General features: G+C 41.9%; 1 protein-coding gene across 1 annotated transcript; it reads right to left on the bottom strand.

The window, feature by feature from the left end:
• Window positions 1–811: 811 nt before the first annotated feature.
• Window positions 812–21,467, bottom strand: LOC139457605 (uncharacterized). The gene is made up of 12 exons (XM_071238963.1): window positions 21,344–21,467; window positions 18,156–18,470; window positions 17,030–17,371; window positions 14,939–15,262; window positions 13,144–13,413; window positions 10,720–11,034; window positions 8,492–8,770; window positions 7,890–8,198; window positions 6,701–6,796; window positions 6,358–6,373; window positions 3,709–3,884; window positions 812–1,543 (listed from the first exon to the last, which is right to left on the bottom strand). Exons 1-12 carry the CDS (start codon window positions 21,441–21,443, stop codon window positions 1,479–1,481), a joined length of 2,607 nt encoding a protein of 868 aa, XP_071095064.1. The 5' UTR covers window positions 21,444–21,467; the 3' UTR covers window positions 812–1,478.
• Window positions 21,468–21,987: the final 520 nt, after the last annotated feature.

Consider the following 21,987-nt stretch of genomic DNA (forward strand, 5'->3'; position numbering starts at 1 on the left):
TGTTGGGTAGACGTCAATGTACAAGGGACGGACGGGTATACGTCAATGTACAAGGGACGGTTGGGTAGACGTCAATGTACAAGGGACGGTGGGGTAAACGTCTATTACAAGGCACGGTGGGGTAGATGTCAATGTACAAGGGACGGTGGGGTAGACGTCAATGTACAATGGGCGGTGGGATAGACGTCAATGTACAAGGGACGGTGGGGTAGACGTCAATGTACAAGGGACGGTGGGGTAGACGTCAATGTACAAGGGTCGGTGAGGTAGACGTCAATGTACAAGGGTCAGTGAGGTAGACGTCAATGTACAAGTGACGGTGGGGTAGATGTCAATGTACAAGGGTCGGTGGGATAGAAGTCAATGTTCAAAGGACGGCGGAGTAGACGTCAATGTACAAGGGACGGTGGGGTAGATGTCAATGTACAAGGGACGGTGGGGTAGACGTCAATGTACAAGGGACGGTGGGGTAGATGTCAATGTACAAGGGACGGTGGGGTAGACGTCAATGTACAAGGGACTGTGGGGTAGACCTCAATGTACCAGGGACGGTGGGGTAGACGTCAATGTACAAGGGACGGTAGGGTTGCCTGTTACTCTGGCTCGATTCCTAACATGGGTACAGTGTACAAAGCCCACTTCTAGTGTCCCTTGCCGTGATATTGCCGGAGAATTACAAAAAGCAGCGTGAAACGACACTCACTCACTCATGCGAATTAGCAAATGTCAAAACTTTGGGTAAGAAGAAGCGTTTATTGTCTATCTATCATACATTGTTCATACTAACAATGTGCGAATACACAAAGCTTTGTTATGGTTCTGACATTCGAATATAAAACTTTATTGCCTGAAAGTTACCACTCTCGATTATCTCGAGTTAAAATATGTTAACTGTCAGCTATTTCTACCAGCAAATATTAATGAGATTGAATTCGAAAACGGACTTTCTCATTTCTGCAATAACATATAATTGATACCATATCCAAATGGTATTTTCAATCTTTTTCGTTGAGCACACATGATCAATTCTAAACACTGTATCTGTAGATCAACGATGTCCGGTGGTCTGTTTCAGGCAACATACCACAAAACGCCGCAATGTTTGTTTGTTTATTGTTTACCGCCGCACTCAGCAATATTACAGCTATATGACGGCGGTCTGTAAATAATACATTGTCAACATGATCATGAGCATCGTTCCACGCAATTGGGATACGATGACATGCATCAACCAAGTCAGCGAGCCTGATCCCGTTAGTCGCCTCTAACCACAAACATAGCCGCCTTTTACGGCAAGCATGGGTTTTGAAGTTCTATTCTACACGGGCCCACTTCAATGTATTACCATATGCTGGCGTACTAAAGTATTTATGTGATGATGCAATACTTAAGAAAGCGTCTGCTTGAATAACCTAAGTTGCGACAAGAGTGACAATATCAAATAAAATAACGAATATTTGACGACCTCAGAAAAGGAACTACAACAAATCACTTGCTTCCACAGATGCGATGAAATTTGCTCTTGTTCTTTCATCATCTGCATCTAAAAGAAAACATATATTTGAATAAATTGACGATGGAGTTATAAGAATGTCACAGCTCACACAGTTTTATTAAAATGAGGTGAGGTGAAATGGGGTTTAACGTCGCGTCCAAGATTATTGCACTTATATAGCGACGTGCATGCACCATGCCGCAGTTTAACTTGAATACCCCACTCAGACACAGTATACTGACTCCGAGCCGACCAGTCCTTGTTTTAGCACCTTAATGCCGAGCGCCAGACAGGGTAACAACAAGTACCATCTTTTAATGTCTTTTGGTATGACGCGGCCGGGGATCAAACCTCGGACCTTCCGCTCTACGGGCGGACGCTCTACCACTAGACCGCGGAGGCGGTCTGTATTAGTAGGAGTGTGTCGGGTATATTGTATTCAGACATATGTAAACTGTTGTATTACGTGGTGTACCTTGGAATATGTATCGTTACTAATGTACTAGTGATTTTAATAGTTTTTCATGTTCGTCTAACTTTCTTCGCATACATGTACTTCTTTAACTGATCGTAAACAGGCCCGTGAAGATCCGAGGTAGAATAGGTCTTCAGCAACCCATGCTTGCCCTAAAAGACGAACATACGTGTCGTAATAGGCGACTAACGGGATCGGGTGGTCAGGCTCGCTGACTTGGTTGATGCATGTCATCGATTCCAATTGCGGGGATCGATGCTCATGATATCAGTCACTTGATTGTCTGGTCCAGACTGGATTATTAACAGACCGCCGTCATATAGCTGGGATATTGCTGAGTGCGGCGTCAAAGAACAAACAATAAAAAAAAACGTTCGTAAACATGGTCTTTTAATTGATTGTTTGCATAATATTGTTGACTGATTACATATAAGATTCTGTGGCTGTCTAATAAACTGACTGTTTTTTCACCCAGGTCTTCTGTTGTTATGTGGGTTGGTCGTGTACAGTTGTACCTCTGCTAAGCGAGCTGAATTCCAAACTCTCGTTTTTAAATACAGTGGTCCTTGGTACATGTATATTACTGAGAGTGTACATACGTCTTTGTTGAGAGCAATACTGAAAGTATCTATATATCACGGCAGTTTGTATGTAACGGTTCTTGGTTTGAGACCCCCCTCGTTGTCTAGAGCTGATACAGAGCCGACGGTTGGTCATGTCAAAAGACGTTAAAAGATTATATTCGTTGATATCCTGTCTGGCGTTCGCGACTGAGAGACTAAAACAAGGACTGGTCCGGTCTGAGTCAGTATACTGTGTCTGAGTGGGGTACTCATGTTAAACTGTGGCATGGGACCTCAGTGGACTAGCACTATAAAAGCAGCATTAGACTAGTACCAGCAGACACACACACACACACACACACACGCACGCACGCACGCACACACACACGCACGCACACACGCACGCACACACGCACGCACGCACGCACGCAAACACACACACACGCACGCACGCACGCACGCACGCACGCACGCACGCACGCGCGCGCGCGCGCACATACATGCAGGTCGCTATAACAGTGCAAACAATTTGAAGGCGACGTTTAACCCCATTTCACCCTACCTCTCTAGTGTTAACGATTAAGAGTATATAAGGAAGGTCTTATCGGCTCGGGGTCAAACTTTGAATAACAAAACGTCCATCATTTTATTTAAAAAATCATTTTTAAAAACTCATCTTCCGATGAAGTTGTTAATGAGTAATTGTCCTTTAAACAACATCCCAGCAATATCCCGACAAGAGAAGAAAAACTCTCCCACATGGCGGAGATCGGTTTTTGGAGTGAGTCTACGCATAAACCATATCAAGTAAATGAGTGAGTGTCGTGGCGTCACGCCGCTTCAAGCAATCTTTCGGTTACATCACGGCACGTCAGCTTGAAGTGAGACGACAGCCCGAGGCGACGCAGGTCTCAGACCTTCATCGCTTACCCATCAGGGCAGAGAGCTGACAAACCTAGAACATACACATAATGAACCGGAATCCCAACCCACTAGCATAAGCGTCTGGCACATCTAAGGCACGCAAGTGGCGAATTGAGATACGTAAGATGACTGGCACACCAGTGCCCGAAAATCATACAGATCAGCAAACAAAATATATAATTTGAAAATGAGGTCAGTTGCTGTCTCATTGAGCTTGTGATTCCCCCAACTCGACCTGTTGATGTACTTACAGTTTCCGTCATCCACCCTGTGCAGGTAGAAGGACATCCTCTGTGCATCCATGCCAATATCAGGCGGTAAGCGTGGCAGCCCCTTTGTTGTGTCTTTGTCTTGCAGGTCTCGGCAGCCAATAGTGACGATAGGCCCGGGTTCTTTTGTTACTTCCCCTAACCCGGAAACGTTAAGTCTGTAAATATAGTTCGAGTGTTAGGTAATATAATGTGAGTGTTAGGTAATATAACGCGGGTGTTAGATAATATAATGTGACTATTAGGTTATATAATGTCTGTGTTAGGTAATATAATGTGAGTGTTAGGTAATATAATGTAAGTGTTAGGTAATATAATGTGAGTGTTAGGTAATATAACGCGAGTGTTAGATAATATAATGTTAGTGTTAGGTAATATAATGTGAATGTTAGGTAATATAACGCGAGTGTTAGATACTATAATGTGAGTGTTAGGTAATATAACGCGAGCGTTAAATAATATAATTTGATTGTTAGGTAATATAATGTGAGTATTAGGTAATATAATGTGATTGTTAGGTAATGTAACGCGAGTGTTAGATAATATAATGTGATTGTAAGGTAATATAATGTGAGTGTTAGGTAATGTAACGCGAGTGTTAGATGTTATAATGTGAGTGTGAGGTAATATAATGTGAGTGGTAGGTAATATAATTTGAGTGTTAGGTAATATAACGCGAGTGTTAGATAATATAATGTGAGTGTTAGGTATTATAATGTGAGTGTTAGGTAATATAACACGAGTGTTAAATAATATAATTTGAGTGTTAGGTAATATAATGTGAGTATTAGGTAATATAACGCGAGCGTTAAATAATATAATTTGATTGTTAGGTAATATAATGTGAGTATTAGGTAATATAATGTGATTGTTAGGTAATGTAACGCGAGTGTTAGATAATATAATGTGATTGTAAGGTAATATAATGTGAGTGTTAGGTAATGTAACGCGAGTGTTAGATGTTATAATGTGAGTGTGAGGTAATATAATGTGAGTGGTAGGTAATATAATTTGAGTGTTAGGTAATATAACGCGAGTGTTAGATAATATAATGTGAGTGTTAGGTATTATAATGTGAGTGTTAGGTAATATAACACGAGTGTTAAATAATATAATTTGAGTGTTAGATAATATAATGTGAGTGTTAGGTATTATAATGTGAGTGTTAGGTAATATAACACGAGTGTTAAATAATATAATGTGAGTGTTAAATAATATAATGTGTGTGTTAGGTAATATAATGTGAGTGTTCGATAACATAATGTGAGTGTTAGGTAATATAATGTGAGTGTAAGGTAATATAACGCGAGTGTTAGATAATATAACGCGATTGTTAGATAACATAATGTGAGTGTTTGGTAATATAATGTGAGTGTTAGGTAATATAATGTGAGTGTTAGGTAATATAATGTGAGTGTTAGGTAATATAATGTGAGTGTTAGGAATATTATGTGAGTGTTAGGTAATATAATGTGAGCGTCAGGTAATAAAACGCGAGTGTTACGTAATGTAATGTGAGTGTTAGGTAATGTAATGTGAATGTTAGGTAATATAATGTGAGTGTTAGGTAATAAAATGTGAGTGTTAGGTGATATAACTTGAGTGTTAGGTAATATGATGTGAGTGGCAGGTTATATCATGTGAGCGTTAGGTAATATAATATGAGCGTTAGGTAATATAACGCAAGTGTTAGGTAATATAGTGTTAGTGTTAGGTAAAATAATGTGAGTGTCAGGTAATATAATGTGAGTGTTATGTAATATAACGTGAGTGTTAGGTAATATAGCGCGATTGATGGGTATTAAAATAAGGTAATATAACGTGAGTGTTTGGTAATATTATTGGAGTGTTAGGTAATATAACGCGAGTGTTAGGTAAAATAAGGTGAGTATTAGGTAATACAACGTGAGTATTGCGAAATATAACATGAATGTTAGGTAATATAACGCGAATGTAAGATAATATAACGTGAGTGTTAGGTAATATAACGCGAGTGTAAGATAATATAACGTGAGTGTTAGGTAATGTAACGTGAGTGTTAAGTAATATAACGTGAGTGCCAAGTAATATAATGTGAGTGTTAGGTAATATAAAGTGAGTGTCAGGTAAAATAACGTGAGTCAAAGGTAATATAATTACCATGTAATACCTAACATAGCAGCGAAAAACACATCGTGATTGACACGCGTGTGTGTATAGGCAGCACAGGATACGGTAGTACCTAATAAGTGAGGTAGCTTTTCCAGTTAGGAATGGGTCGTTTATCATAAGGGGGAAGAATTTACCATATATTGCCCAAAATCTCAACACTATTTAACATGCCCCCTAACCCCAAATAAATTTAACACTTTTCTATGCAGGCCCCCTACCCTATACCCAAAAAATAGAACTGCAGGGTTTTTTTTTCATTGTGTGCTATTTTCATACTTTACCCCCTTCCCCACCCCCCACGCGCCGACCCCCACCCACCCACCCTCTTCACCAACAAAGATAGCCAGTCCCTTATATTCTTATATTGTCAATTTTCGCCATAATAAGGGAGGAACCAAAGGGACGCAAATGGAAAATGCAGCCATTGATGAGACCCAGGAACAAAGACACAGAATACAGGAACCAACATCTAATGCTTACCCGCCTTTCCTGGATTCTGAAATATAAGATACAAATGCATATAATATCATAGATACTTCGATCAATCAAACGTGATGCAGTTAGCATATCACATGTGTTTGGGCTCTCGGTAATCGGAAAATACATCTTTAACACAATTTTCAACGATATATCATCACCTGTATGGTTCTTATTTATGAAAGAAGGTGAGCGAGTGAGTTCAACGTTGACATTATGCAAGTCATATGGCGAAAGGTCATATAATACAAGCACAGCAGTTTTGCAGATAAGTGTGTACACACATATCTAACACTACTAAGCGGATGTTTAGACACTGCGGTTATTTTCCCATTCATATCTGTACCTGTCAGTTTCCTGAATGCCAGGCAGAAAATAGAGACGATTATTATGCCAACAACCACCACAGACACAGCTGTGACGATCACAACCTTCTCTCCGTCTACAACACAAACAAGGGTACATATTAATTTGAGGTTTATGCACAGTGTCTTTGTTTATTTGTTGGTTTGTTATTGAGCCCCGCACTCAGCAATATTCCAGCTATATGACGGCGGCCTGCAAATTGTCAAGTCTGGACCAGACAATCCAGTGATTGATATCCTGAGCATCGATCTAAGCAATTAGGATACGATCACGTGCATCAACCAAGTCAGTGAGACTGACCACCCGATCCCGTAACTCGGCTCTTACGACAAGGATTGCTGAAGATCAAATCTCACCTGGGTCTTCACGGGTCTGTTGCAGGATGTGTTACAGAGCCTATATTAACCAACCGTTTCCATCTATTCAAATGTTTATCACAAATGCACCAGAAATGTCCAACTGACTTTAATTCAGGAGATGCAATTAATTTTCCATTCTTTCAGCAGCAAAATAATCATAAAACGGTTCACAGTAAAACAACTGAGGTTGAAAAATAACTTTTCATTTGTTTGAAACTGGTAGTAACTCTGAACGCTAAACGGCCGTGTATATTTACTGAGCAGTCTGAATAAAACAAGAGTTGATACATTTCAAACCCGCCCTATGTTACTCTGAAAAAAGACATAAATTATCGTAACGATCTACAAACAGCATATCTGTGAGTCACAGCCATAAGATATATGTATTGTGACTCGGTAGTTGATGCGGCCATTGGCTATACTACAAAGCACAAATTACGTAACGAACGGATATATAAGTGATCTCTGTCCAGTTTCTTAATTACTTTATATGTTTCACTTCACATGTAGGCGTTGGTGCTCACGGTGTACATTGAAGAATGTATATCGCTTTAGGGGCAGTCGGGTAGCCTAGTGGTTAAAGCGTTCGCTCGTCATGCCGAAGACCCGGGTTCGATTCCCGACATGGGTACAGTGTGTGAAGCCCATTTCTGGTGTCCCCCGCCGTGATATTGCTGGACTATTGCTAAAAGCGGCGTCAAAACATACTCACTCACTCACTCACTGCTTTGATTGTAGTGTGTCCTTCTTTCACATTGTCTGTGTCTCGTAGATACCAGAACATACAAAAACTGACAGAACCATACTCGCCTGGAACAAACAGTTCAACGCTGACGTCCAGAGAGCCTTGGCCATTGTCGAAAGATATAGTGTAAATTCCTTCATCGCTCTGTTCAACTTTGTTGATGGTAAATGTAACCATGAACTGGTTGTCCTCGATGTTTGATGTTGAGAGTATGTACTTCTGGCTACCTGAGATGTTAATGCCAGTCTGTCCGTCTGGACAGGACAGCCTTGTATTGCTGGGTTTAGGGTAGCCCCAGAGATAGAACGTTCCAACAGCATGACTTGTGTACGTCTTCAAGGTGATGTCTTCGTCATTCTGTCGATACAGTCTCGCTGAAGTAACAGAACAGATACAGTGTTGAGCAGATTGCCCGACGTTGCATAGTACAGACATATATATACCATTTACTTTTGTTAAATGCAGTTAAAACGAAGAATGATGTTTCTCTTTACACAGTTCATCCTTATCGTTACCAATCACTCTTCTACCTTCAGCTTTGGGAAGTTCACTTGAATAGATCAGAAGGGTGTCAGTCTGTCTGTCAAAATTGTGAATCTTGCAAGGCCAAATCACGCATAAAAACCGGATGCTCGCATTGCACAAGGTAAGGGTGTAGCGTGCTTACATTTCAGGAAACTAGAAGTAGATCCATCATCATGCCCGACTACATTGGACGCTGAACACAGGTATTCTCCCAGGCTGGGCTTCCCGACGTTAAAGGCAACCATCCTAGAAGTGTAGGTCGTGGTGCTGCCCAGCACTGTATCCCCATCCTTGGACCTTCTGATGAGGGACACAGACAGAGGCGGCGTGCCGTCCACCTCACACGTAAAGGTGACGTCATCAGGCTTCGGGTCAATACTCGACTTGGCATCATGGGTCAGTCTCTTAATGGTTGGTTTGTCTGAAGCATACGAGAGCAGATTCTCAGTTGACTAACAGAAACCTTTCACTGACACTATTTTCAGATTATGATAACACATCTGCTATACAATAGATGCAACAAAAGGCGGTGGAATGATCTACTGCTTATAGCCTTCGATCGACAAACCAAAGACCTAGGTTCTTTTCCTCACATTGGTAATGCGTAAGAAGTCAACTGTTTGTGTATCCCGTTATGATATTGCTGGAATAGTACTAACAACGGCGTAAGACTATTCACACATATATTTTCCGTCCATGTTTTGTAAACAGTATTTTGAAACTTGTGAATTTGAGAAGGTGGTAACAGTATTGATTATAAGATTTTGATGTACATCGCTTGCAAAAACAGTTGTGCGAATGAGATTAAAGATCTTGACTAATTGAGACATTAGTCTGTGATGTTGGTGCAAACGAGAGGCATAGAAACACAGAAACAGCTGGGTCTAATGGAATACAATAAGAATGTCTATCAACTAGTACTATTTTGTGTTCATTGGGCAACTCGAATCGTCGTGTATCGGGACAAAATGTGTTAAGTTAATCTGTCAAGCAATGCTGTCGAAACTCACAGACGAAAACGTCAAATGAACGATAACGCCTGACATAAGGAACAAGAGCTGGATTTACTCTTTGATTGGCAGTTAGGAGTGATGCATATAAGAGAGAGAATTTATACATGTCAAGTTTTTTTTGTCTTTTTAAGTTGACATCCATATTTTTTTCTCTCTTAAGAACTGAATTCATTACCATTTAACGAAATGTCCGAAATTGTTTACGGCCAAGGTGAATGGGAGCAAGGGCACAATGTATTTTTAACTATGGCGTCATTGAAATGGTTACCTGACAGCGTGACGACATGACAGTGTATGACTTTATCACAGGAATGTTGCATCACATAAGGAACATTGAAATACGTCAATGCAGACGTTAAAATTAGTACACTGGTTTATAACAATAATGATATTTACCTCTGTAAGAATGATGATTATACGAACGTTTTATCCACGTGGTCAAAATACTAATAATACTGTCAGTATTTTGTTATGCAAAAATATTAACACAGAGACCGTTTTGCCAATATGTCTCTACAGCAAAGTGAAAATTTGGTGAGGGTAGTGTGAAGCCCCATTGTCATTTGGAAACGAGGCCGTGGGTTAGCCTAGTGGTTAAAGGGTTCTCTCGTCACACCGAATGCCCGGATTCGGTTCACCACATTGTTACAATGTGTAGACCTTATGTCTGATATTTCCCGCCGTAATGGTACTGAAATATTGGAAAAATCAGTGTAAAACCATTTTAGCCGACTCACTTAAATGGAAATGTTGGATTAAACCAAATATATTTTGACACAATCTATATCCATCGTCCCGAGGCAAGAGAGTTAACTGCCTGTAAAAGTCAAGTTTCCACCCTTGCCAAACGAGGCTGTTATTATGGCTGGACTAACGAGTCTATGCATAGTCCAATCAAAATCGCGCAATGAAATCGAAATCCGGTTCGTAAACTGTCGTGCAGATTTCGGTCGATTGCACGATTTGCAAAACATGTGCACCGCCAACTCGTTGTCAACAGATATTTGCCAAACCTTTTCATGTTTTTAATCAAGGTGCTCGCGTGATTTGATGCACTTCGAGATGTAATTATAAGACCCTTTTTATCACAAAATATATCTTGATTATCGATTCGATCGTCTTGACTGGACACAAGTGATGGAATCGGATTGGTCCATAGGAGAGGCTTAGAAGGGACATAACTCGTAATATCCACTGGTGGCGCTACGATCGATCCCTGGAATTCCAGCCTAGTTCGGCAAGGGTGGCAACAGGACTTTTAAAGTCAGTTAACTCTCTTGCCTCAGGAAGATGTCTATATCAGAAAAGGCTTAATACCCAGAATACAGAGCAGCGGACAACCGTAACTGGTACTCACGCAGAACGTAAACTTCGCTCCAGTCTGAATACAGGCCTTGTTCTACAGCCTGGCATGTGTACTGGTCCCCCTGGGTCGCAGTGCTTAGCGTGAGGGTGGCCCCTGTGTTCATCTCTCCCCTCCCAGGATGACTGCTGATGTTGAGAGCAGCCCCTTTGGTCATCCTCCCATTCTCCAGGTGACTGCTGCCTCCCTTCCATCTGTAGGAGAGCACGTCACGGAAAGCATCAGGAGACATCAGCGATGAAGATACGCAAGTCAGGATGACTTCCTTGTGAGATCCTGCACTGGTGATTGTCGGAACTATCGGTTTTCCTGTGAAGACACAATGCCATTCAGAAAGTGTTCAAATAAAAGAAATGTTCTCTATGGGATAACACTGTTTTGGTAAAGTACAAATTCTAGTTCTTTTTTTTGTGAGGGGTTGAGCCCTGAAAGGTGTTCAGTTGTTTTGGAAAGGATACGATATTGTCTGTTCCTGTGTTGAATAATCCGTTGAATTGAAAATGTTATTGATATTGTAGAGGAAAAAGCATTAAATACAATGCATCTGCCAGTATCACTTGTATGAACATCTTGAGAAGCATTATGATAACATATCAGCCAGATATCGATAAAAAAAAAAGGATGACTAAATATCCGATTCCTTTCCATTCTTTTGAAAAATGTCACGTGGCAGTTTCAGATTTAGCCCGTGAAGATCCGGGGTAGAATAGGTCTTCAGCAACCCATGCTTGCCGTAAAAGGCGACTATGCTTGTCGTAAAAGGCGACTAACGAGGTCGGGTTGTCAGGCTCACTGACTTGGCTGATGCATGTCATCGATCCCAATTGCGTGGATCGATTCTCATGATATCAATCACTGGATTGCCTGGTCCGATTGTTTACAGACCACCGTCATATAGTTGGAATATTGCTGAGTGTGGCGTTAAAGAACCTAATCAACCAACCAAGTTTCAGATTTAACACCTTTATGACTTTGTATTAACATTAGTGAGAACGGAATATGTATAACATCTCTGAAACCAATAGATATTTTCAAACCAAATACCATTAGAAAATATAGTTGTTGATTAACATGTCATTAAAATATCATATTGTCAATGATGTTTAATGACAGTACAGGCCTCAACTGGATATAGTAAAGAATGTCAGAAGCAATGTCATTGACATCTCTGTTCAAAACATTGTCAATACTCTTACTGAGAACAAACTCCGCACACTACAGAGACACAAAACTCTTACTGAGAACAAACTCTGCACTCCACGGAAACACAAAACTCTTACTGAGAACAAACTCCGCACTCCACAGAGACACAAAACTCTTACTGAGAACAAACTCCGCACTCCATGGAGACACAAAACTCTTACTGAGAACCAAACTTCACAATCCACGGAGACACAAAACTCTTACAGAGAACAAACTCCGCACTCCAAGGAGACACAAAACTCTTACTGAGAACAAACTCTGCACTTCACGAAGACACAAAACTCTAGCTGAGAACAAACTCTGCACTCCACGGAGACACAAACTCTTACTGCGAACAAACTCTGCACTTCACGGAGACACAAAACTCTTACTGAGAACAAACTCCGCACACCACCGAGACACAAAACTCTTACTGAGAACAAACTCCGCACTCCATGGAGACACAAATCTCTTACTGAGAACAAACTCCGCACTCCACGGAGACACAAAACTCTTACTGAGAACAAACTCCGCACTCCACGGAGACACAAAACTCTTACTGAGAACAAACTCCGCACACCACCGAGACACAAAACTCTTACTGAGAACAAACTCCGCACTCCATGGAGACACAAATCTCTTACTGAGAACAAACTCTGCACTCCACCGAGACACAAAACTCTTACTGAGAACAAACTCCGCACTCCACGGAGACACAAAACTCTTACTGAGAACAAACTCCGCACTCCACCGAGACACAAAACTCTTACTGAGAACAAAACTCAACAATCCACGGAAGACACAAAACTCTTACTGAGAACAAACTCCGCACTCCACGGAGACACAAAACTCTTACTGAGAACAAACTCCACACTCCACGGAGACACAAAACTCTTACTGAGAACAAACTCCGCACACCACCGAGACACAAAACTCTTACTGAGAACAAACTCCGCACTCCACGGAGACACAAAACTCTTACTGAGAACAAACTCCGCACTCCACGGAGACACAAAACTCTTACAGAGAACAAACTCCACACTCCACCAAGACACAAAATTCTTACTGAGAACAAAACTCAACAATCCACGGAAGACACAAAACTCTTACTGAGAACAAACTCCGCACTCCACCGAGACACAAAACTCTTACTGAGAACAAACTCCGCACTCAACGGAGACACAAAACTCTTACTGCGAACAAACTCCACACTCCACGGAGACACAAAACTCTTACTGAGAACAAACTCCGCACTCCACGGAGACACCAGGCCTTGCTCTGCTGCCTGACAGGAGTAGTGGTCCCCATCCTTTGTTGTGCTGCTGATGTTGAGTGTCGGATTTACGCTGTGAAACACCTCCAGTCCCATGTCACTGCTGTTCCTTCTCCAGCTGTAGGACAACATGTCCGGGTTATTGTGTGGAAGTGTCTGTGAAGCGGAGGCACATGATAGCACCACGCCTTGTCCTTGATCGACGTTTGAAATCGTTGGGTCTCTGGGCTTTCCTGAAAATATTGGATTCCATTTATTAATAGAGAATCTCACCCTCGTGTCTTTTGATATCAATTATATCAACACGAGTTTTCTTCACTTTTATCAATGTTGACATATTTCATATAAAACGAGTGAGGGTGAGATTTCATTTATTATCCAACATCATTCTTCCAGTTTTTTTCATTTTGTAGACAGTAATAAGCAGTGTAAAAGGTACTGCCAACAGCTTCAGTAGCAGAGCCAAAAGCGATGTCATTTGATTGTGACGTCATGGTAACCAATGATGTCACAATGGTCTGCAAACCATTGTAATGCAATTTCATTGCAGTAATATCTACAATGTAGATATCGCATGATCGTACCCAAGCGATATCTCCTGTGGGAGACAGTTTTGGAAGTTAACTCAAATCATGTTACATTATCAAGACTATTGTGTACACCATACCTCCATACAGCAAGTTTATTGAAGTCAAGTCCTATGAAAAGAAATGTCAATATATATAAATATATATATATATATATATATATATATTTATATATATATATATATATATATATATATATATATATATATATATATATATATATATATATATGCAAATGAAAGCCACAAAACCCTATCTATAGCCACAAGAAATTCCTGCTAAAAGCAGAGTCGTATCTAAGATTCCGACTATATCAAGAGCATGTGATTATGGGTCAGTATCAACAAATAGCGATGATACTAGGTGTTTGCGAACAGTTGAGCGTATCCTGTCCCACTGGTGGCACCCGTCACAAACACATGCAAAGACTGATCTTTTAATCATTAATACAAACAAAATTGTGTCACATCCCAACGCAATAATGATCCTCCCTCTGTATCATAAAGTAAACAGTTATTTCTAATGAGCATGGGCTAATGCTGTCCAGGTTCATGACAACATAAACGATAATGAATTAAGCCTTCTTGACTAGTTAATAATATAATGGAGTTTACACCTGAGCGTTCAAGGGCAGCACGTAAGTTGTATGCTGTGGATGATCACGCCTTCCCTAGTGACATTATGATGCAAATATGTCGTAATGTATTGCTCTTTTAGTATTTTATCTTTTTATGAATGGTGTTATGCCATACGTTTAGAAACCGCTGTGATAACTAGGTTCGTTACAGGTAATGAAACATGTGCCAATCGACATTATTGATATAAAGTAAAAGCAAATCGCACTGTGCTTTTGTCAGGCATTGAGAAAATGATATATATATAAGCTTTTATTCCTCCAAAGGAGAGTACAATATGCAGGGCAGAATATTAAAAAAATATTTAGGGGACTAGATTCATGTTATTTTAAAGTTCAGGAGTTGATACAAATGCTGAAAGTAGAAATGACGTTGTCTGAGAAAATGAAGTAATCAGAGAGAGTGTCTTTATCGGAGAAAGCTATGTTATCTGAGAAAATGACCTTATCAGCGAAAATGAAGAAATTCGAGAAAATGTAATCAACCCTTGGCGGTGAAACTGACAACCAGTAAAAACGTCCATGAATGGTACTCACGTGAGACATACAGGAAGTTTTCCCAATCTGTGAGAGTCACATTACCCCCAGCTTCACACGAGTAACGACCAGCATCATAGCCTCTGACAGTATGGAATATTAGCTGTACTGCCACGAAGTCATCAGTGGTAAGGACTCCGGCAATCTTCACCCTGGGCCTGTAATGCGGACGTAGGTAGATGCTAGCAGCGTCCACATCCAGGATAGCTGTACCGCTGGGGGACGTCACGAGAAATGGGGGCCTCGGCTGTGGCAGCGTCCATGTCAACGTGGCCTTGTCGCCTTCACCCAGCATTGCATAGTTGGTGTAGACATCTGGCCATGCTGTAAAGTATACAATAGATAAGGAAGAAATGAAGGAATTATCCATGCACTGCATGCAAAAGTTAAAAAAAACCTGTGAACGATTGCTTTGATCTTTGCCGGTGCTAATTATCTACCTGGCTTCATTTACCCATTGCTATTTCCATTCTTTTACCTATCAGTGCTAATTACCCCCAGCCTCCCGTTTTTCTATTGTCCATTGCCAATTATCAATCAGGGATAATCTTAAGTCCTGCCTTCCAGTTGTCCATAACTATCAGCGCTAATTCGTGTGAAGTGTTAGCGTCCATTGTCTATTGCTAATCATCTATCAGCGCCAATTATCTGTTGGCTTCCCTTGCTAAGTTTCCACCTTTTGTTATCTTATTACTTTCATTGTTCTTACAGGTCTATATATATGTTCATTGCTTCATAGCATTCATTCACCCGATGAAGGATCCGGAGTAAGCATATACTACGAAACGTTGTGTTCCTCAAAATAAAGAAGTTGACATCCATAAATTTTCTTCCTTATGTGTATCTTTTCCAAATGTCTTCCAAAGACATGAAAGTTACGAAACTATTCATTTAAACAAACCCAAAATGTATATCCATTCAACATTTATTCGTGACATTTCACATTAAACCAGAGTCCCCTTACTGTATGACAACACGTGCTGGTGGCTGTATTACATCATGTTGAATAACGGTAAATATGTGCACGTGAAAGGGCTGTACATGCTTACTGAGTTTCCAGTTACTACCACAAGCGGAATGTAGCGACGCGCAATGTAACGGTAAATGTCATAAATGATACACTCACATACGACATTTCTTTAACATATACGGGTATTTTTTCTAACTGACTTTAATGAAATAGAAAAAAGGTCAAAACATCATATTCATCACTTATGCAACAATATGTGAAGACAACATACTAGTTTATTCATAAGCGATCAACCTCCGTGATCTAGTGGAAAGAGGTGAGGTGAAATGGGGTTTAACGTCGCGTCCAAGATTTTTGCACTTATATAGCGATGTGCATGCACTTGTGTGTGTGTGGCTGCTTGTACTAGTCCGGACTGATGCCGATTTATAGTGCTAGCTCACTTAGATACCATGCCGCAGTTTGACGTGAATACCACACTCAGACTCAGTATACAGACTCCGAGCCGACCAGTCCTTGGTTTAGCCCCTTAATGCCGAGCGCCAGACAGGGTAACAACAAGTAATATCTTTTAATGTCTTTTGGTATGACGCGGCCGGGGATCGAACCCCGGACCTTCCGCTCTATGGGCGGATCTTGTGGACAGAGCGTCTGTCTGGAGAGTGGACCATCGATTCCCTGACGTCATACCAAAAGAGTGAGTGAGTGAGTATGGTTTTACGCCGCTTTTAGCAACATTCCAGCAATATCCCGGCGGGGGACACCAGAAACGGGCTTCACACATCGAACCCGGGTCTTCGGCGTGACGAGCGAACGCTTTAACCACTAGGCTATCCGACCGCCCCCATACCAAAAGACTTTGAAAGATGGTATTTGTTGTTACTCTGGCGTACGTCATTTCGGGTTAAAAAAATGGAAGGGTCAGCTCGGAGCTAATGCAATGTGTCTGTCAATCCATCTTAAAATCAAGGTCAGTGGCCTAGTACTATCAACTTGGCATTAGTCCGGATTAGTCCAAGCAGCCACACACCCGCATGGTTGTAGCTGTATAAGTGCAATAATCTTGAACGCGAGTTTAACCCACATTTCACTATACCTCATGTGTGAACAGTATAACTTACTGTCCATGTCCAGGGCAAACTCCTCACTCGGCACCGTCTGGTGTTGCTGCCCAACACGGGCCTGGCACGTGTATCTGCCAACCTCATCCCCCTTGGCTACAGAGGCTGTAGTGAGCACACTGATGTCCACCCTCAGCTGGCTGCCAGACACACCATCCCGCACCGATGTGTGGTGCTCCGTCTCCCCGTCAACCTGGGAACCATTCCTCCTCCAGATGAAGGATGCTTCCCCGGGATACGATGAAGTTGCATTGGTAACGATGATGCAGGACAAGTTGACGCTGCCGTTGTATTGCGACAGTTCATATGTATCTCTGGCCGCAATGTAAGGGTCCTGGATATCTGTAAAATATATGTAATAGGATACATTAAAACAAAAAACACACGACTAAACATATGCCATAGATGAGGTTCATAACTTCAGGTTGGTTGGTCGGTTGGTTTGTTGTTTAACGCCGCACTCAGCAATATTCCAGCTATATGACGGCGGTCCACCCAAATGGGATCGATGACATGCATCAACTAAGTCAGCGAGCCTGACCACCCGATCCCGTTAGTCGCCTTTTACGACAAGCATAGTCACCTTTTACGGCAAGCATGGGTTGCTGAAGACCTATTCTACCCCGGAATCTTCACGGGTCCATAACTTCAGGGGACTTTCGTGGTTGATTCAAACACGCCGGGAGCATTTTGGCAAATAATTTACAATTGACGCAAATAAAATGATTGAGAAATGTGTGTTATAACCGTCGAAAAATCCTGAATTCAAAATTACCCCCACCCCCACCCCCCATCCCCCACCCCACCCACAAAACAAGATGTTTTTTATTAAGTTTTATGACATCTAAACAACGTCCGTTCACATAACGTAAATAATACTAAACTGAAGGCCAAGAGAACGTATACATTTGAACATTAATATGATCAATCGATTACAAAAATTATCAAAACGCTCCTAGGATGAAAACATTGCCGAAACACTGTACACTTCATGTCCAAAACATATTAACAATCATCATCAAATACATCACCATCGAATAACCGTTTCTTGTTTCTAGCAACCATTAAACATGGGTGCATACTTTCTCTTGCCAGGCAGTTTACTTCACTGATAGATATTGCCTACCTATCACAACGAGTTCCAGCCCACATTTGGTGATAAGATCACGAGGCCTCCGTCGTGGCGGTCCTCTGAAACACTTGTATCGTCCTGCGTCTGTCCACTTGACCCCCTGCAACACTACACTGACCATGCCTTCAGTTGAGGATGTGTTCCATGTTCTGCTTTTGTAACCGGCATTGACAACGTTGACCCTGTCAAACTTGATATGAAATACATCTTCCTTTCGCTTTGCATTCCGGACTATATACTGTCTCACCGACCGTGGACGTTTCCAGGATAAAGTCACCGTTCCCCCTACAGGAGCTGTAATCACAGGCGCTGAAACACGTCGATAAAACATTGATTTCGAATGATGTATATCAATGTGGTGAAAAATATTTAAAAATTGCTGAAATGACGCTATTCTCCTCCTATTTCAACATCTTCCGTGTTAATAATATTTCTCATTCCCAGCCCTCACACTCAAATTACACCCCCTTAATTAATATGTCATCTCCCACCTGCTAGGGCGGGCCAGAAACCTATGATCGTGGGTTCGAATCCCGGTTGGCCCCGATTATGTATCTAGGTTTGTCTGCACCATACCCGTTCACGTAGAGTTTAACTGAAGTAGTAAACGTCTGAGACCTGCATCACTTTGGGCTATCCTCCCACATTAAGCTGACACGCCGTGATATACAGTAAACTACGGTTATAACGAACACACTTATAACGAACTGTCGGATATAACGGACTTACTTTTTTGGAACCGACTAGTTGCTGTAGTTATGCTGTATATATGCTTATAACGAACTACGGTTATAACGAACTAAAATAAGTAGTCCCTTTGAGTTCGTTATAACCGTAGTTTACTGTAACTGGAATACTGTTAAAAGCGGCGTTCACTGACTCACCCCCTGATGTTGTTGCAGAAAGGTTCACAGGTTGATTCATAAGCATAGAACGGTTAAAAATTGTAAACTATTTAAACAAAAATTTGAAACTCATGTAAATAATCTGCCATTAACAAAGCTTCTGTGATTATTATCAATTTAACCATAATCTCTGAACATTACAAATTCAATGATCAGCTGAGGTCATTGTGGATAGAGCGTCTGCCCAGAGAGCTGAAGCTCGGTGGTCATTGTGGATAGAGCGTCTGCCCAGAGAGCTGAAGCTCCGTGGTCATTGTGGATAGAGCGTCTGCCCAGAGAGCTGAAGCTCCGTGGTCATTGTGGATAGAGCGTCTGCCCAGAGAGCTGAAGCTCCGTGGTCATTGTGGATAGAGCGTCTGCCCAGAGAGCTGAAGCTCCGTGGTCATTGTGGATAGAGCGTCTGCCCAGAGAGCTGAAACTCCGTGGTCATTGTGGATAGAGCGTCTGCCCAGAGAGCTGAAGCTCTGTGGTCATTGTGGATAGAGCATCTGCCAAGAGAGCTGAAACTCGGTGGTACGATCTCCTGACCGCCACATACCAAAGGACATTAAGTGAACGTACAAAATGCCTTGCTGTTACCCTGCCCAGACTTTGGCAGTATGGGGAACAAGGACTCATCGACTCGGAGGCGGTATAATGTGTCTGATTGGAGAATCCACATTTTTAACTGTGGTATAGTCTTTGGCTAGCACTATTCCGGACTAGTACTAGCAACTCACTCACTCACTCACTCACTCACTCACTCACTCACTCACTAACTCACTCACTCAAACCCACCCACCCACCCACCCACCCACTCACACTCACTCACTCACTCACTCACTCACTCACTCACTCACTCACTCACTCACTCACTCACTCACAACATCTATTGCGCTGATACCGGTCTAGTCCACTTCTGCATAAAGAAAAATATAAAAAGTCAAAAATAGATACTTCAATCCTACGCGAAACTACTCAGATAAATGATTGAGCACGTTAATGCGTTACACGCTACCTTTTTCAATATTATTCGTTTATCATGCCGGGGAACACGTTAGCTCACCGGAGGAGACGGCGGGGTTAAAGTAGGAGGAACACTCGTTTATTCGCGACTGTGTTGTTTATGTTTTTCATTATGTTACGCCAGATTCATTTTGTAAATTTTCTGTGCATATTAAACTGAAATAAAATGCCATTTTGTGAAGTGAATAAAGTAAATAATATAAAAATACGTGATTTTATTTTAGAGTTATGTTATGTCGAGCAGTTACACTCACTATACTATTAATCCCCATGTTGGTTAAGGGATTATCTCGGTCTGGTAACTTCATATGAGTCCAAAACTGTTAGAACACCCGACTTCCGACTAACCCCCCCTCCCCCCCCACCCGCATATCCCTCCTCCTGCCCCCCTACACGCCCCATTCCAACCACCCCCCCCCCCCCACACACACACACACACACATATCCACCCCATCCACCCACCCTACACACACACACACACATCCACACCTACACCCCCCCCCCCACACCCACACACATACATCCACAACCACACACACACACACACACACACACACATCCACACACACACACACACACACACACACACAGATACACACATACACACACATACACCCACACCCACACATACTCCCACTCCCACACACCCACACACAAACACCCACCCGCACACACACATCCACAGACACACACACTCACATCCACACACACACACTTCCATCCACACACACACACATCCACACGCACACACATCCACACACACACACACCCCACACACACACCCCCCAACCCCCCCCCCCCCCCCCCCCCCCCCCCCACACACACACACACATCAACACACACACCCTTGAGGAGTACGCAGAGGTGCAACATACAGACATACAGACATACAGACACCCACACCCACACATACTCCCACTCACACCCACCCACACACACACATCCACAGACACACACACACACACATCCACACACACACACTTCCATCCACACACACACATCCACACACACACACACACATCCACACACACTTCCATACACACACACACACACACCCCACTCACACACACACATCAACACCCACACTCTTGAGGAGTACGCAGAGGTGCAGCATACAGAGACTACATCCTACATGAACATCTGTGGAATCAAGGATCTTTAAGTTTATCTTGACTCTTTCTTTGTGTAGCACTACCACCGTAAACTTAGATTGATTGTTATGATTGGAATAGAAATTGTTGACTTATTTCGAAAAATATACATCACACTTACCTTTAGCTGGGTGACAATCTTGAAATTCAGACCAAAACACAATAGAGAAGAACAATAGTCTACTAAACAGATGTCTCATGCTGAGAGAGGAGTTGAACATTACTTTGAGTTATATCCCAGTCTCATCAAGGTCACCGCATTCTGCACCTGTCTTCTATCAACAAAATATTTCCGCATACGGCCTGTGATGACTGAGTGTTTCGAAACTGGTGCACACACCTTTCACCCGACATTACAGGCGAGACGGTACACTGCGTGATAATGTTCATAGCTTTTAAACGTTCATACAAGGAACACATCACTTGATCATGGGAATTGAAATACGAATAGAGAATATATTGACAAATAGGTTGAACATAGGTGATACGAAAGCATGAATCTCAAACATCGAGCCTTGTTCAAACGTTAAATACACGTGTTGGTAGGATGCACCATCACGTAACTCTCATTGCATCACACAAACATCTTAGGGTGTTTCCAACCTCATTACACCATAAATATAACTAATTATAACCATCGCGTGTTTCCAACAACCTAATTGCATGACAAATAGAACCATCGCGTTTTTCAACAACCTCATTACATCACAAATATAACTATCACGTGTTTCCAACAACCTCATTACATCACAAATATAACCATTG

Source organism: Haliotis cracherodii, unplaced genomic scaffold, assembly GCF_022045235.1.
Source record: "Haliotis cracherodii isolate W230 unplaced genomic scaffold, xgHalCrac1.p SCAF_12, whole genome shotgun sequence".
Lineage (NCBI taxonomy): Eukaryota > Metazoa > Mollusca > Gastropoda > Lepetellida > Haliotidae > Haliotis > Haliotis cracherodii.

Coding starts and splice junctions, on each gene's coding strand:
- LOC139457605 (XM_071238963.1), bottom strand. CDS start 21,443: ATGTTCAACTCCTCTCTCAGCATGAGACATCTGTTTAGTAGACTATTG. Junction 15,263..17,029: donor GTTTGCCCTGGACATGGACA/GTAAGTTATACT, acceptor TATACTTTACAG/CATGGCCAGATGTCTACACC. Junction 8,199..8,491: donor TACTTCTAGTTTCCTGAAAT/GTAAGCACGCTA, acceptor CTGTTACTTCAG/CGAGACTGTATCGACAGAAT.